Source organism: Harmonia axyridis, chromosome 1 (assembly GCF_914767665.1).
Source record: "Harmonia axyridis chromosome 1, icHarAxyr1.1, whole genome shotgun sequence".
In the NCBI taxonomy this organism is placed as follows: domain Eukaryota; kingdom Metazoa; phylum Arthropoda; class Insecta; order Coleoptera; family Coccinellidae; genus Harmonia; species Harmonia axyridis.
Genome location: NC_059501.1, coordinates 27,112,655 through 27,131,623, shown reverse-complemented (window position 1 = coordinate 27,131,623; position 18,969 = coordinate 27,112,655). Strand labels below are relative to the sequence as shown.

At 33.3% G+C, this 18,969-nt stretch overlaps 1 protein-coding gene across 4 annotated transcripts in view; it reads right to left on the bottom strand.

The window, feature by feature from the left end:
• LOC123675412 (hypoxia-inducible factor 1-alpha) overlaps positions 1-18,857 on the bottom strand; it is a 163,344-nt gene extending 144,487 nt beyond the window's left edge. For 2 of the 4 annotated variants that reach the window (XM_045610782.1, XM_045610788.1), the window contains exon 1: positions 18,661-18,857. In XM_045610782.1, coding sequence (XP_045466738.1) covers positions 18,661-18,701 — 41 coding nt within the window. In that variant the 5' untranslated portion in view covers positions 18,702-18,857. Of the gene's footprint in view, positions 1-9,509; positions 9,920-18,660 lie in introns of those variants that run through there. The other 2 variants (XM_045610769.1, XM_045610775.1) reach the window with 1 other exon arrangement.
• Between the last annotated feature and the right edge of the window lie 112 nt (positions 18,858-18,969).

The following is an 18,969-nucleotide window of genomic DNA, read 5'->3' as shown; positions in this document are numbered from 1 at the left end:
AAGTAAATTTATGTGAATGTAAGGTTAGGTTAGAGAAATAATTGAAAAAATATCCCAGTTATAACTTCAATGTTAATTTCTAATACACGATCGAACAAGGTTAGTGATTCTTCGTAGTTCAAAGCTAATTCAACAGTTTGTTATGATCAGTTGAGCAAAAATTGAGCCCTTTGCATGCCAGTATACACTTCGAAATATGAGCCATTTGTTCTATGAAAAAAAAATTGGGAAAACACTGACTGATTGCGCTGATGAAGGCCACAGAACTGAATATATTTATATGTGATCTTCTAGGGACGAATTGAGATATGAATGAGCAGTGATCAAGACCTGATAATTTCATGTCGATGGTTTTCCTCATTTATTTTCGTTCTACTTGAATTTTCTATGGTTCTGAAGCCGCCATTAACACGAAATTTTGCACGAAACTTTCACTTTTTCACGTAGAATTTCAAATCGCTTGGATCTGCTGTCACTGAAATATTAGATTTTCCTTCTTCGACGTTCTGCTCGAATTTTCCACAGTTCTGTTGACGCTATCAAAACTGAATTTTGCACGAAGCTTGAAATGGAATTGTTGGGAATTATTATTTTTCGATATTCTTCTTGAATTTTCCATGGTTTATGTTACGCGATCTACATGAATTTTTCAGGAAATTGAAAACTTATCAATGAAGTAGGTCCATCAGAATAGGAGCAAGACCAACAACAACCGTCGAAACACTGCAGGAAACGAGTCACAAATTTTGATAAACATAATGCCCTGAATGCAGGATATAATTATTTATGTAAAATAAAACGCAAATGAAATTATAGACTTGAGTTATTCGATTGGATATTCCAACTTATTTTTCAAAGCTTTCTAGAATATTTCTTTGAAAAATGAAACTGTTCGGTGAAAAACTTGACTTTTTTGCTAAGCATTGAGTGATTTGTGATTTTGATGTGGGATTTTCTATAAGAAACTTCAAGAATTTCTTTATTTTGATGAAATGAAATTGAAATACTATTATTTCCAGGGATTTTCACTATAGGAGAAATTCGAAACAAATATGCTATACGTAATCCTGAAACTGTAAAATGAATCCAATATGCAAATTCAACAAACAAAACTTCGACACATTATGAATAGTTCTCCATAAACGTTTAATAGGCTATCGCCTATATATTTTTCGGAAAATGTGAATAAGAACGATAGAGAACTCAATTTCAGAAAATATTTTAAACGATCTTCATTTTCCCTATTTTATGAGATTCAAGAACCAGTTTACAACTATTAGCAATAACGGTTTTTCCACATCGTGGTCATTTCCACGAGATCTGTAATCTGGACACAATCGTGAATGCGACGATAAATTAATATATCTTCAACAATGATAGAAATCATTTTATATTATCACCGTAACGAACTTACTTGTTCCATGAAATATTAATATCAATGGATGTCAAAAATCAATGTCCAACGTCGTCCTAAATCAACCAGCTAAAACATCAGTCATATACTACACTATACTGACTATCCCCCTTACCATGATATTATTATTTTCAAAATCAAGCTAACCTAGCATCCTAATTTGAAAAAAACACGATCATATAGCTGAAAGCGTTCAGCGCAGAAGGATTTCAGAAAAACCATCCAGCCATAGAACGAGGTAATCAAGGTCAACGCAGTAAAAGTCTGTCCAAGGATGTGAAATATTACGTCTATTCTAATAAATAACGATAATTTCTAAAACATCTACGTCAATTTTCGTAGAATCGCTCAATTTACTAGAGACATGCTCTTTCTAGTTACTATGAATCTAACGAATGGACTTTGCACTCAGCTTAATACGTGACTCAATCCAAGCTATCCACGGTAATTCTCACCAACAGAACCATCTGAATCTGGAAGGCATGGCAATAGGTAAATATGTTTAAACACTCGTGACTGGGTGTACCTTCAACATGGGACTAAATTATGAATCGCCAGTACCACTAATAACCGTTTATTAGTGATTATATTTATTGATATGGCTACGCACCCTGATCATTTCCAATGCATCAGAGCAATGGCTGAAGGAGTTTCGAAAGGATTAATGAGGCGCTTCATTTTGAGAGTTTCGTTGGCAGAATAGTAGTAGACGTCCGAGAAGTAGTTATCCTTTTACTAGATAGACAGTTTGTTTCATTACTCATTTTTTTGTTTTTGTTTCAGGTGCTGGATAACATTGAATTCTATGACAATATGTCTTGAGATCGGGAAAACGCTAAATGCTAATTCTTTCAGACCTTCGAGAGGAATGACAATCCCTGCTAGAAATACAGGCGAAGAAGACCTTAATGTAGCATAGCATCATCAATAATACAAACTTTCATGATGCATTTCCACAAAAAAAAAAGTTGATTACTAGAGATGATTTGACGAAATAGATAAATGAAAAAAAATAAGGAAAAAAAGTAGTTCAAAAAATAAATTCTCTTCTAAAGCTTCTGACCTCACTTTCATCATTTTTCTTCAATATTCTGCTCGAATTATCCAAGATTCTGATGACGCAATCATCACGAAATTTCGCAGGAAATTTGAAATTGTTATTCTATATAATATGAACACCAAATTTCCACTCAGTCATATACGTTATCACAAAAATATTAGGGTTTTTTTCAATATTCCACTCAAAATTTCTATGGTTCTAATGAAAGTATCAATACAATATATTGCATGAAGCTCGACATAGTTATTTAAAACTTGTCATAAAACCTGGTGTACTCACTTACTCCTGAAAAACCTAAAGATTAAAGTGGCGACTTTTGAAGGGACCAGCCTTCTTGGATTTCAATGGTATTGTTTCCTTTTCTCGTGATTTCCGCATCGTTCCTTATGGGGGCGCTCACGTGGTCTTTCTGTCAATGTCGTTCTGAGGTTAACTACTTTCGACAGAACAAATTGAGATTTTGAAATGATGCTGTTGATTGGTTAATTCTTTGTATAAAGCCACCTTAAGGGAGAAAAGGGAAAAGGGACCCCTGCTGAACCGAATCGCCAGAATTATCTTAAACAAAATTTAATCAGTGAATACACCAGTATTTCAAACAACTTAGTTATTTTCTAATAAATACACACAGAATATCAATCAGATCGTTCCTGCAATCACGGAAAAAACGGATGTTTTTTTAAATATTTTTCTTGAATTTTCTATGGTTCTGATATAAGCTCTTGAAGTTACCATGATCTGAGCTTCAGGCAATGGTGGGACTGTTGACAGGCCATTGTCAGTGCTATCTTCTGTACAGCATGGGAATGAGTTCTTAATTAATTGATCTGATTTGTTTTCCTCTACGATTTCGTGCCAACCGTTGGAAGGTCAGCAGATAAGATTTGCAGGCTCTAAGGAACGGAGGTAGAAATAGCTGAACACAATGGAGTACAAATGTCAAGAGGGGTGCACGCGGGGTAAATTAAAAAAAAAAAATTTGACTACTTCCTCCTTAGATGTTTAAAATTCCTCCCCGGAGGAAATTGTCTGGATTCAACACTGGGCTGGCCTAAGAACCGCTCTTATTGGAAAGTCAGTCCTGGAAACGAGTTAACAGCCTAAGAATGGTTTCGTTAAAACTAAGGACAGCCTCCTTGGGTTTGTATGAATGGGTAGAGTTAAGAACAAAAAATCCATCCAATTTTGTACGAAATACAAATGTCATTTTACATATAAATGCAAATTTTCATCTCAATCTAATCTGCAGTTTACAGAACACCAAGATGGATTCTGCCATTAACGAAGTTCACAATGGTAGATGAGATCCGAATCTACCCTGAAAATTTTCTAGGTCTTTCCTTCTAGAGTTATCGTGTGATATAGGGCGATCGGTTTGGTGATCAAGCGATCAAAAATGAACCGAAATTGAACACAGGAATGATTTGGTCGTGCTAATCATCACAATAAAAATTTTGTGAAAACTACAATTAATGAGTTATTTCCATTAAAACTAATTATGTCATTTCTCTGTATCAAACCAACAACATTGGATATTGAAAACTACAATGTTCCATTCGATCCCTAATCGAGCTTTTATTTCAAACGTATCATGTCTCAGTTCATCTCGTATTAATTATTTTCCAACAGAGGCGTCTCAATAGAACGAAATTAGTATATGCTGCACTCATCATCAATCATTCTCAGGATGCCGACTCGCCAAGACATCGGTAAATTTCAACTCAATTAACCACCAGCATCTGAACATACGTTCTTCTGTAGCGTTCTCGACAAGAGGAGATAGACGTAAAATTAACAATGGGATAAATTAAGCATGCTGTCTATTATTGGTTCTGGCAGTAGACGTGGAATAAACAAACACTAGTTTGTTTTGGAATTAGTCGTATGGTTTTTAGACAGATCCAAGGACTTTTAGATTCCGCACCTCGAAATCCGCGGAATTCAGCTGATAAAGTAGGAGAAAACGACGAGTTGAACGATCTCATGAACGATTTCTTCTAGACGTTTTTATCGACTCAAACATCGATTGCACATCGCTTTCGAATGATACAGTCATCTCAAATGCTCGCATAATATTCTTTTTCAACTACCGTCGCTTATTCTGCCAGCCAAGAATTCAGAGTACGCAAAGCTACAATAACCGAAACAAATTACTTCACTTTTGATCAGCTTTGACGTGCTTTCCTCCGACGTCCGCTAAGTTGTAAGGCGCCATGGTTCGCCATTGGTTCGCATGTTATCTCGTGAACCTCGTCACATATTAACGAAGTTTTGAATGATTTTCAGTAACTTTTTTCAATTCTCATACTATTTTGGTGGAATTTGCTGTGATTAATCAGTTTGGGGGCGTACCGGGTTTTTCACCATAATTTGACCCCCCCTTTGACTTTGTTACTGAAAGAGGTACAAAAAAATATTTTTTACAAAAGTTTCACGAAATCGACTAGTGTTTTTTAGAATGATTTCACAAAACAACAGAGTGGGCAACATATTGATTGCAACTTCATTTTTTCAAATGGAACAGCATGTATATTTCTCTATATTTGACTAGCTCTTCTTCCCTTGATTTAGAATATATATCATATGTTTGATCAATCTCTCTTATTCTGAGTACCACAGAGTTTCAAATTTTAAGAACCACCTGGCATGCTCAGTAATCAGTTTTCAAGTGATAGGCTGCGATAACTCAAAATGCCCTTTTTTGAGTTATCTCGTTGACAAAGATATGACATATGTTTTTCACTATAAATTGGAATAGGATTATTTGGATGCAACTGCATATATTCTATCCTTGTAGATTTCTTATTTTTATTGTTCTTCACATGAAGTGAAAATATTTCAAATTTTTCCTCTTCTGTGTAGTGCATATTCGATGAATAGTTTCATTCAATGACAAACGTATGTCAAACATAACTCAAAAAAGGGCATTTTGAATTATCGCAGCCTTCCTCTTGAAAACTGATTACTTAGCTTGCCATGTGATTCTTGAAATTTGAAACTCTGTAGTACTCAGAATAAGAGAAATGACCCAAACATATGTTATATATTCGAAATCAGGGGAAAAAGAGCTAGTCAAAAATAGAAAAATATACAGGGTGTTCCATTTGAAAAAATGAAGTTGCAATCAATATGTTGCCCACTCTATACATATTTCGTTTTGTGAAATCATTTTAAAAAACACTAGTCGATTTCGTGATACTTTTGTAAAAACATTTTTTTGTACCTCTTTTAGTAACAAAGTTAAATTATGGTGAATGGTCAATTTATGGTGAAAAACTCGGTAAATGTGAGTTTGAACTTGATTGATAGTTGTGAAATTATGAAATTGAATCAATTATCTTGGTCCAATTCAGATAAATGCCTATCCAAGATAGATTTATATAATCCTTATGATCACCACTGTCAAAACATCCAGGTAAAAATCCAGCATTCAAAATAGTGCTCCTTCTACCTCTACCCTAGAATACACTCGGCAAACTTTTTGTTTTCTTCTAGAGTCTACTGTTGAATAAGACTGCCATTTTCAAATAACCAAGTTTCATCCAGATAAATGAATTTCACATTTTGTTGCAAATGTTCTCTGTATCTACCATTAAATCGTACTCTACTTATTATATTTTTGTGTTCATCAATAAGAATTTTCCTGTTATCAACCTGTTTTGAACTTGTAACCAATCAATTTTATGTAATGTTGTCTTTGATTGACCAAAACCAGATTTTTTTTCGGTCAAATTTTATCCAAACTGATATATTCGTTGCTTTCGATTTTGGTAACAATCAAATCATTCAATGATTCTTTGAATTCCCATTTTTTCTAACAGTACTGTGAGAAATACTCAAATTAACTAATCAATGTGTGTTCAAAATTAATACAACTTTTCAGTTTAACAATTTCTTGTATCCAAACCAATAACACAAACAAACTGAACTAAATCTAACCTACTGTCAATGACATTTCCAATACCAACCCGAAATCTGCAATTCAAAATATTACTCAATGAGCCAATACCAACTTACTACTACCAACGGACTACTGTTGGATGCCACACTTTAAATTATTCTTTAGGAAACATGTAAACATTGTATATATCCCCTTGTATATATAACTTTGTAACATATTTTATGGAAATTTATATAAAACTGCTGTATAGCAAAAAAAAGTTGTTTTCTTTTCTTCAAGAATGCCACATGTTTTCAGCGGAACAAGTATCTGTAATCCCAATTAATTTTATAAGCAATACTGAAACTTTGCTTGCCCTACCGCCCTTTGTATCTTGTGGACTGTGGTGTGATAGATAATCATTTCAATCGTACGCAGCGTCATGTGGATGTGAAAGTCGGATATAGCACTTACAGGAATGAATTAAGATATTGCTATTGATACTTTTTCAGCAGACGCTGAAAAATTCATTGCTGCAGGTGCCAAAATCACTCGTGCCGGCCTTCTATTTACTTTGAACAAATGTGGCATTTCCGGAGCCTAAATATATTGCGTTCTACTGATCCGATTTCAATGAAATTCGGAAAATATAAATGTTAATATTTCAATGAAAATTGGAAATTATAAGCAGTACAGTCCAGCAGCACGCTTCGTGCATATCTAGTTCTTTCTTAGGAGCAAAAGAAAGATAAAAAAAAGGCAGATTTGCGTGAAAGGTTGAACTGTGGGCAAGGTCGATGTACTAGCTAGTTAAGTATACTGATTAGGTGGATCTACTCGCTATGTCGATCTACCAACAAAGTTGATCTACTGGCTTACTTTTAGTAAATAAAAACAGGGACATTTAAATGATCTATCTCCTCAACTTTCATCCAAACGAATCTGAATGAAATATTTTCTCGATAGTTTTTCATAGGTTGCTAGTGAGTCACAGCATACATTAAGAATCAATTGAAATATTGATTTATTCTTTAGTGGGTATCGTGAGTTTAGCAAATTTAAGTGAACCGTGTGATGTACACGATATATACAATTACGTTATCGGGAAAACTATTGAACATAGACATTTAAAAACCCGTTTTTCTGAATGAAAAATTTCTGCAGATCCTTCTGGTTTCCAAAAGTGAATAGTACTTAAAGCGACAATTTCTAACCATTTTTTGTATTTATTATTCATTTCCAATGTTCTTGAAAATGGAAAGCATTTCCTTGTTCAATAATTCATAAGATTTTCACATATTTTCTGAATGCTCAATCGACACTCAATTTAAATTTGTTAATATATTGGTAGTTTCTTTCAGATGGCTCTTATTGAATAAACTCGTTCTATTTGAAGAATCTTCAAATGTTCGTTTCATGTAAGAGGTGTATGATGGCATTTAGATATAGGGACCATGAATATATTCAGTATTTTTTGGGGATTTCAAAAGGTATTTTTTACAGGGGTGATTCATTTGAAATGAGAAAGTTAGTTATTATTCCAGAAAAGCAAAGATCTGACATCAATGTATATACCACCATGATATCGGTCATATCACCAAGATTCGTGCACACCAAAATCTATGAAAATCGTGAAATCCGTTTCCGAGATAAATGAAGCATTCCATACTTAAAACTCACTTTGAATTTGCCATTATATTTACATATTCAAATCAGGAATCGATCGAGCATTCAGAGAACATAGGAAAATTTTATAAAGTATGTATAATTTAGCAAGGAAAAAACTTTCCTTTTTCGAAAGTTCAAATTGAGAAAAAAATTGATTAGAAATTGTCCCTAAACCATTCAATTTTCGAAATCAGTGGAATTTGCGTGTTTTTTCAACGGTTTTTCCATAACACACCATACCCGTGTTCGATAGTTATCATAAAACATATTGATAAATACTGGGCCATGTGATGAGGGGAAGTCGCTATCGAATTCTGCAATTGATAATCAGCGGCAAAATAGAAGGAAAGAGGGGTGTAGAAAGAAGGCAAGCCTCCTGGCTCGGAAATATTCAAGAATGGACCGGAATAAGAAATGCAGGTCAACTTTTGCATATGGCACAGGATCGAGAAGCATTCTCAATGGTGATCGCCAACGTCGGATAAAACAGACAGGGCACATGAAGAAGAAGATAAATACTATCATATCGATAGTTTCACTTTTCAATTTTGATCAACGAATAAGTCACAAAGTGTACAATAAATAAACTGGATAGTTTAGGAACAAAATTACTTTTTTCGGCAACTTCCCGGACGCTTTTTCTCTGAGAAAGTAGCATTTCCCGGCCTAGTCCGTAAAGTACTTACTTCCCGGACTAGGCCGGAAAAGAATCATAGAATCCATAGCAACCGAGATAACGGCTGACAGTTCATATGAAATTAGTTGTCAAAAATTTGCATGTTTTTTGATCGCAATCGCAATAAAATATGGAAAGCAGCAGCGATAGTGTTATTTTACATGATTGCCGAAAAAATATTGTACGCAACACGCCCGAAAATGGTTTTTTTGGACTCACAGACTTCCAGGTCGAGCGTAAGCGAGTCCTGGAATTTTGTCTATTCGTCCAAAAAAACCCTATTTTCCGGACTTGTTACGTAAATTACTATTAAATTAATCCCTACAACAAGTAGCTATAGGTACGATAATATCATTGAAAGAAATCCCCTTCAAATGTGTCAAGAATGAAGATGGAACCGAAATGTTGAATCAATAACATATAAATAATAATATTAAAATTATGTAACCTTACTTTCTATCAATTTGACTAATAGAATAAAAATGTTAATATTTGTAATAATAGGTCTACTTATTCGAATCGAATCTTTTCAATGATTCGAATGGAATGGAAATCATTTCTTTTTAACTATTCCAAACAAAAAATCACATGCAAAAAGGACAGGGCACTTCCGCAGTTCATCTCAATGTACTTCAAGGTCGTTAATACGATATCTCAAAGAGTAACATTCAGAACACATTTAGGTTACGACAGTTGAATGATAGAAAGTAGGTGCTCGATGAGATTTACTGACACATCTTTGAAGTATTCACCTTTGGACATGAAGAAATTCTTTGAGGTAGTTAGAAGACAATATTTCAATGTAACATACCATTTTTTCAATTTTTCACCAAGTTTCCTCTGCTTACACACATCCAAAACTCTTAACACATTGTTATAATCACAAATGGACGAATATTCGCATGGAAACACACTACTAGGATTTTCACCACTCAAGAAGAAATTTTCATTTTCGCGTTCAAAGTTCACATAACGGCCATTTTCGGTTTCATTCGGGAAATAGGGAACACTTCCAGTGTCGTAGATCGGGAAGGAACAACCAAAATCTTCGAAGCCTCGATCAGGTGGAACACTTTCGTTATCGTAAAGTGCATAAAAGCATGCTGCATCGTTAATCTCGTAGTTAATCAGTTTATCCAATTCTTCAGCAAAATTGACGTTTGCGATGTCATATTCGAGACAACAAGGCTTATTGACCGAAGGCATGTTCCACATTTCAAGAGAAAACTGAATCTAATTCAACAGAAGAAAATAGTTAACCAATACACAACTTTAACACTCAAACACGCAATAAAAACATCCAAACACACAATTAAAAAACAAGGTCCGGTCGAATAAGTACACAAAAAAGCTAGTTGCAAGTCGGTGAGAAGGAGACTAACAAAAATTCAGTCTTTGTCGACTGGTCGACGATAACGAAAGCAGGCAATGAACGATGCAATTTGTTCGTCATTAAGAACAAATTAAGTTATCGAAATTCAAACAATTCCGGATGGGTTCAAGTTCGAATATGACCAGAGTGCGTCGATTTTCTGAAGAATTTTTTCTGTCGATTACGATATCGACTCAGTTAAGATGCTAAACCAGTTTTTTCTTTAAATTTCGTATATATCGCGTAATTTCGTCAAGTGCAAGAAAACCCCAATGTCATTTGCATAAGCGATTGTGGTAATAGAAGAATTAAAAAAAATACAAAAAAAATTCCAAATATGAGCCTAATCTAGATTGGGATCGATTGTAGTGGAGTGATGAGTTTGTCGGTGTTTCTTTTCGGTGTGGAGGGGGATTGAAGTGTCAAAGTGAAATACATTCAACAGGTAGAAAATAATAATAATAACGCCTTTATTGGATAGATGCATTCTACTCAGGGGCGAAGTCTAGCAATGCTATTCAACTTAATCCCCCGAGTAGAGTAAAACACAATAACATGATTTAAATTGAATAATCATATGAAAAATTGAATACCTTAAGACAAAAAAAAATAATCAAGAAAAAAAAACAGAACAAAAAGGGAAACATGAAATAGAAGGAAACGGCCTCTCGGGTCACTTAGTTATAAAACGATTACGATGACGATGAATTGACCTATGGGCATAGTTTATTCTTCTTCTTCTTCTTGCTTATATGAGCTGGTAGTTCATAAAGGTAGGCGTTTGCCTGTTAATAATTAATCAGCCTCTTCCGACGTAGACGTCCAGCATTCTTTCCAACGTTTCGGTGGTCTTCCCTGGGTTCTCTTTCCCGTGGGTTTGTTCTGCCTTGCTCCTTTCACCAGTCTGTTGTCCGACATTCTCTCTATGTGCTTATTCCAGTATTTTCTCCTCTGCCCCACAAACTTTCCCACGTCTTGAATCCCGCTTCGTTCCCTTAGTTCCTCGTTTCTCACCCTGTCCAGTAAAGTCTTTCCATGTATTCTCCTTATTATCCTCATCTCTCTCGTACTCATAGTTTATTGAGAAGACAAAAACAGTTTCTTGATAGCAAGTTTAAAGGACCCCGCACGTTTAGTATGGGAAATGGCTTTCCGTGAATTTGGCTGAATTTTTGATATGTTGTAGTTCTTGATGAACTGATCAGAAAAGTCCTTAGCCACAAAGCTCAAAAATGGACAGTTTTCGAGATATAGAGCTTTGAAAATGGATTTTTTGCAATTTTCGGGGTTTTTGCTCATCAATCGGGGAGCTCTCATTTCTGGTTTTGATGGAATTTGGATGTTCGGCGGCCAGAATCCAACTGAGAAATGATCTTTTCTGGTTATATTAGGCACCGCCATCGATAATTTTTTTATACACTGCCCCACATTGGCTATGAAATGAGATACAAAATCCAAGATCTTCCATACATCCTTTCATGCCACAAGATGACGCCAGAATAATTCACAGGACCGAGAAACGACATATTGTGAGATTTTTTTTGAGAGAGACCATAATAACTGAATCCTCATATATCTGATGTCCAATAATATCAAAAATGTTAGCCGAAATGTTCATAACCAGGCATCGCGGGCTGTAATGGGGGAAAATGGGAAAATCATTATCATATATCCTCAGGGATAACAATTGTGAACACTGTTGATGTCATTTACATATGATATGTGACTTGTTTCTCACAAATCTCGAAAATCTGACAATGGGGTGCCAAGACATTTTCCTCAGAATGCCTCGAAATTGATGATAGCATCTCACAGACAAACGAATCCGTGAAAATGTCTACAGTTTTGATGCAATATAGTATTATACGGGTAGAATATAGAAGTCCAAGTGTTGGAAGCTAACTATGAATGGACTTCCGATATTAACCCACGAATTCTTGAAAATATTTTTTTTTTCTATGAACTTTTTGAACTTCACACATACGAATGAATACTATCTAATAATATGATCGTTGGCAAAATGAATGAGTAGATCAATCAAAAACAATATAATTAAATGAGAGCTCCCCGATTGATGAGCAAAAACCCCGAAAATTGCAAAAAATCCATTTTCAAAGCTCTATATCTCTAAAACTGTCCATTTTTGAGCTTTGTGGCTAAGGACTTTTCTGATCATCAAGAACTACAACATATCGAAAATTCAGCCAAATTCACGGAAAGCCATTTCCCATACTAAACGTGCGGGGTCCTTTATATGAGGAAAGCGTTCTAAGAGAAGGAGGTATTTTATTATATTCAATAACAGCGTTGAAGTGGAACGATTTTTTAAAACCAGATGTGAAATGTCTGGGAATATGCAGACTTGTTACATGTCTGATAGAACGATCACTTCTAAAATTCAGAAGTAGGCGAAGATAAATAGGTAATCCAGTGTCAAGCACCTTATGTCCAAATTAAGTAAGTGAACCTTTACCCTGTTCTCCATTCTCAGCCAGCCAAGTTCGTTCATTTTTTGAGATATGTTGAGGGAATACTTCGGTAGATCAAAAATGAATCTGCAACAATAGTTTTGAACCTTTTGAATTCGTTTTCTGTCCCAAGCGTCGAGATAGAAAGCATACACAAAGTCACCATAATTGAAGTGGGACAGTACAAGTGATTCGACTAACTTTCAACGAAGACCTGGGCTCAGAAATTCACGAATAAATAAAGGAGTTTTAAAGCAGCAAAGGATCTTTTCAGTAGGGAAGTCACATGATCGCTGAACTTGAGCTTGTGGTCCCAAATTTTTTGCACTCTCCACAATAGGAACACAAGGTCCATTGATTGATATATTGAAATTTGCTTTTAGAAACTTGATAAGCTCTTTTGGGCCAAATGAAAGGAGTTTAGATTTAGCTGAACAGGAAGAATGTAAGTTGGCAGTTGAATCTTAAGATATCCTGGCCTGTTAAAAATAGGAGAGTGAAGGACCCAAAAAGAACCCTCCTGCGTGTACAAAATGTCCTAAATTCGATGCTCACTGAAAACATGTCGAGGACTATAAATTTCATCCCAACGTATTTCTGAATTTTGATCCGAAAGTATCTCAAATAATTATGTCGGAGAGACTGCTGAATAAGGGATAATGTAGTCATCTTTATTATTATTTTCGTTAATATTTTTTTTACCGAAGCTGATTACTTGGCTGATGGCAAATAGATGCCAACATCGCGCTGCTAAAGCTTTGGATATCATTTGTCATATTCTAAGCCTAGGTGCATTCTATTCGTTTATAGTCAATTAATCTTCAAATTAATTTAAATGAGATATGATCACTTCAAACATAACAATATATAATTTTTTTAAGTAAGTATCAATTAGAAAAAAATATTATCCTATTGGAAATAAATATTTATGAAAGTATTTCAAATACACATCACCTAACATATATTGATAAATTGAAGAAACTGATTTATTTCCATGAAATATTTACGTAATAATTATATGAGAGATTAGTATGGTTTCCTCCTTAATGGATAAATTTATCCAAATAACATTGTTTAGGCTTTACCTCAAGTGAGATTGTCCTTACTGACCTGAAACAAACAAAAAATATTTCAAAAATTCTCTCAGAAATTTAAATTACATATAATTAACAAAAAACCCGCTATGGGTAAGAAAAATCTTGAAAGTTTCACTTTAAGATATGAACACAGACATCAAGTTAAGCAATAATGAATTCTGAAAGTTATATATTGGACCAACAAGAACTTCGCTAATGAGAATCAATGAACATCCAAAGACTTATCAGAATTAACAAATACTTCCAATTATAATCCAGAAATTCTAGACAGAGAAAAAAAGCTAGAAGCTCTAGAAATAAAGAGAAAATAAAATTGAAATATGACTAAACGAAGGGAAATTTAACAATTCTCCGCTTTTAAAAATCCTTCTATGAACCATTTATTGCTAAAATTAATATGATCCCTTGTTGATAACATGTATTTACCACCATATTTGCCTATATAGCTTCATGGTTTCATCTTAAAATTTCATTTATTCGAAATGTAAAATCTGAAGAAACTACTCTATGACGAATAAAATGTTAGTTATAATAAAATGTGAATATAAAAATAAATCTAAGAAGCAACTGTACGGCGAAGATATTCAATGAAAATACTATATACTGCGCATATTAAGCTCAGCGGATTAAAATAGGTTTGCAACAAAAAAAAAATCAAAAATTGATAGGGAGCTCGGTTAATACCTATAGAGTATAGTCACAAAACTAGGTAAATCAGGTTCTCAACAGAGTATTAGATTAACTCGGTGAATCGATAAACCCAGGTTTCTAGTACCTACGTTGATACTTTTCTATCGTACCATGGTTGTAAAATGTTTCCAATAGAGGGCGCCATATATTAGAGGAATAAATCTTAATGAGAAAGACATTTCTCAAAAACAACACAATACAATCGTAATATTAAAATGTTCAAATACTAGTAGTATGGCACTGGCATATTACTGTAGTTTCTATATTCCTATCCTACCCCTAATACATTCTGATTAACCCAAAAATTTACTACGCCACTGATTTTTTTTCGGTCGATAGCATAGGCGTAATAGTTTTCAATAGATGGCGCTGTATATAATAAAACACTCGGTACTTTCTTCCTTTTTGAGGTAAGTTGAATAATACCCGTTGTAAAATCGATCCTTCTGATGTTCAGATGGGAGATGATGATTGGACTATTCAAGTTCTGTACTTGAGGGCTGCAACCTAATTGTTACGATTTTAGCAGTCATTACCATTCTGATCCCATTCTAAGGATCCACCTCCAGTTAATTGAAATACAATTTTAACAAGCGACTTGCTTGATCATAATATTTTGCATATTTACAGGTTTATACCTCTATAGCAGGTTGAAAAAAGCATATCAGTGAAGTCCCAAATCACCCATGATTGTGAATCTTCAACCACTGATCTTTGAAACGGTAATTATAATCACCATTGACCTTGAACATTGCAAGTATGTATCAAATAAATAAAGAAACTAAAATATGGTGATAATGATCCGTATACATCGAAAATGATACAAGATCTGCTAATACTAGTGGTATCGTTTTTTTATATTATGAGTGAAAGTTTGATAAAATAATAAATCCTAACGCATTTCTTTTATAGAGTTCCATTGCACGTAATTTTTGGCCTAAAAAATACTCATTGGCTTATTTCCAATATGATATGTTTACTTCGAAAACGGGCTATTCGACCAATGAAAATTAGTACAGAAAAATTATTCTGCGTCGAATGATCCATCAAATTCTATTTTGAGAACATAACCGCGTGTTAATGTCTCATGAGCATTGGAAATATTATTTTTTTCGCATTTTATCTTATAACATAGAAAAATTTTCATTAAAGGTAAATGAAACTATTGAAAATATTTGTCATAATTATAATACAATCAAGTATATCTTCGAATAATTGATTTAAGTTTTAGGTAATGAATATTTTATAAGCTGTAAAATATTTTTGATATACATCAGCGTGGTCCCTTTTAAAAGATCCACTGAAAAAAGGCCTTGATCAAAAAATGTTTGAAATGAAGTTTCTCAGTCTTTAGGGAGACATCGAATGCCGGCAGACATTCAATGTGACCTTAAAGTTTGATTTCAAGGTCATTTCAAGGCCACGTAGATTTTCTGAATGACGAAGAAGTTTTTATTTTTGAATAATTCATGCGGAATATGAAAACTAATGATTCTACGAGTAATAAATGCGAAGTACTTTATTTTGACTATCTCAAGCATGAGAAATTCATTTTATGGACAAAAACGGAAGTGACAAAATGTTTTTGGTTTTCCATGAAGTTTAATATTCTGGAGGGAAAGAAGTTTATTCCCTATTCAAAGAGTCTTCTTGACCTTGAAATGATCTTGAAATCAAACTCCAAGGTCACATTGAATTTCTGCATTTGATGTCCCCCTGAAGATTAAAAAACTTTTTTTGATCCAGGCTTTTCACAAGGAGTTATTACAATAGATATTTTAAATGAATGAATGATTAGAATAATCCTGTCTTTGATTCCCAAGATGTATTATTGGAAACAACAAGACACACACATCGTGAATGAGTGATTATTTCAGGAATGTGTCCCTTGGGATAATTTATCGTTAGAGTATTTCTGAGGAGAATGTAGATTTACTCGTTTCATCTAAAGAAGAATGAATGGTATTCTATTGTCAACATTGGGACAGGTTGAATCCTATGTCACTCGGATTACGATAATTCGAAAGCTGATCTAGCTTGAAAAAGGTTCGATGTAGTTCTATAAAAGGCGAAAAATAATGAAATTCTTCCAGCAGAACAGTACCGAATTTGTCTAGAAAATTTTTTCATTCAAGACAAAAATTGTTTCGAAAACTGTTCACTTCATCCCATAGAAAACGCTTATTCCATTCCAGATTACATCAATTCACTCAAATACAGAGTTTCTTGCTTTCATTTATACCTATGTTTATTATTTATTTATATATTAATTTATTATTATAATTCTATACATAAATTTTTCTTCGTACTTTAAATATATATCTGTCAAGGCAAAACTTGGTTACATGATGACTTATGATAGGGGATTCCAACTGCATTTTAATTTTGATAGAACACGTTCCTTGGCAAGTTATGTACCCTGTGAGAGTATTTTTTTTCTAATCAGGCTTTCGAAGACCGACTTTTTTGATGAATGATCAGAAAAATACAATGAAAATGTTTATAAATTGTTATTATAAATACTTTATTTATTATTTTATTAAACTTTCTCTCATAATAGAAAAACGATTACCACCAGTATTAGCAGATCTTGTATCATTTTTGATGTATACGGATCATTATTATCGTTCCAGTTCAATTAGTTATTTGATATATTATAATTCGCTTGATCCGCTTGAGGTCAACGGTGATCACAATGTCTGTTTGAAATTTAAACGGTGATTGAGACAATACCGAAGTAATTTGGAAATCACTAATTTGCTCAATCATACCAGAAAGAGTTTTAAATATTAAACATATTATGATCAGGTTGGTTGCTTATTAAAATTATGTTATAATTTTATAAAGGTAAATCATTATTATGGGATCAGAATGATAATGACTGCCAATATCGTAACAAATAACAAATCAAGCACAAAACTTGAATAATCCAATCATCATATCCCATCTGAACATGAGAAGGATCGATTTTGTAAGAGGCAATATCCAACTTACCTCAAAAAGGAAGAAAGTACAATCAGTGGCGTAGTAAATTTTCGGGTTAATCGAAATGCATTACGGTTAGATAGGAAGATCGAAACGATAGCCTTCCAAGATTTCAATTTTACCAGTGTATTATGATATTCTCGAGAAATTTCTTTTTTATTATGATTTTTGCTATTTTTTTATTTATTGATTATTAATACCTAATTGATTATAACATTTTGAATATTTTTTTGGGAGTTTTGAAAGGTTTCGACCAATTTCTATTAAGTATATTCAATATATATTAAGATTTCGAAGAAATATGATACAGAAAAGATACCTACTTCCCTGTTTTATAATGGAATTATCAGCATTTTATTTTGAACTTTAATAAACGGTTTCATGTGTTTGTGCTTATTGTTTAAATGGAGAAAAATTAATTTTTCGAGATTTTATCGAATAACTGATTTCAATTCGGTATTTTCAAAAAATTCAATAAGAACAAATCAAACAAATTTTAATTCTAGAGAATATTTCGACTTGAATTAAAGTTTTGATATACCTACATATTATTATTTAGTTTTTGAGAGCGTATAAAATTTGTCTATAATCCATGTTCTATTCAACGCAGAAACGCCCTCAGAAATATTAGAAAACAAAATCTTCAAACAACAATATTTTTAATCAGCAAAAAATTTATAAACAAGCTCCATTTCTGACAATTCTCCAAGGATTTATACAAATTAATTTGTAGCAGTCACCATACTCAATTGAATTTACACTGCCTAAAAATAATCACTAAATATATAATACAAAAATTGAATTTTTCAGAGGAATATGGGACGTGAGTTACTCAATAATTAATTGAAGAGAACTGAAAGCTTTGTTACTGTGTCATTACGCCACCGTAGAGATAGCACAACATATTAGTTAGTTAAAAAGAAAATAGTAAAAACATAGCACATTTACGCATTTATCTTCATTCTTCAAAATGACATTTTGAATGATGAGGACACAACAATGCTATTAGATGGCTTTTGAGAATTATCAAGAGCATAAGGAGTTAACATTTAAAGATTTTAATAACAGAATATGATTAAGAATATTAAATTTGGATAGAATGTGGTCATCGGTGGGACTTACAAACATTTGAAAATTAAAGAGGTACACAATCTGAATCGAAAGTAGGTTAATACAAAACAGTGGTTTCTAATTTAGAGGGCAATTTTGATTGAAATGTTCAGTCAATAGAACATTAAATGACAACACATTATTTGAAAACATTTATCTAAGTAGTTTATAAATCTTCGTATCTTGTATCCTTCTTATTAGAAGGAAAATATTGAACTGATGAAATATTTTGAAACTAACCTGCGTTTGTCCTTTGGACCTCCTTTCTGTTTTGTATCCATTTAAGAAATTTGATGAGGTGTTCTTATTAGACACTGCTAAGGAAGAACACTAACGACAAAAACAAAATGCACTAAGACATATGATAATAAATGAATTCAATTCAATCACAATCACAATCTAAACACTGAGCACTGACGTGAACGATAATGCCAATAAAAATAAATTCACTAGTATAATCTGACAGCTATTCATGCCAACATGAGAAAATAAGTATTTGAGGAGCATATAATGATTATTTTCAAGAAACAAACGCAGTGTAGTATTTCA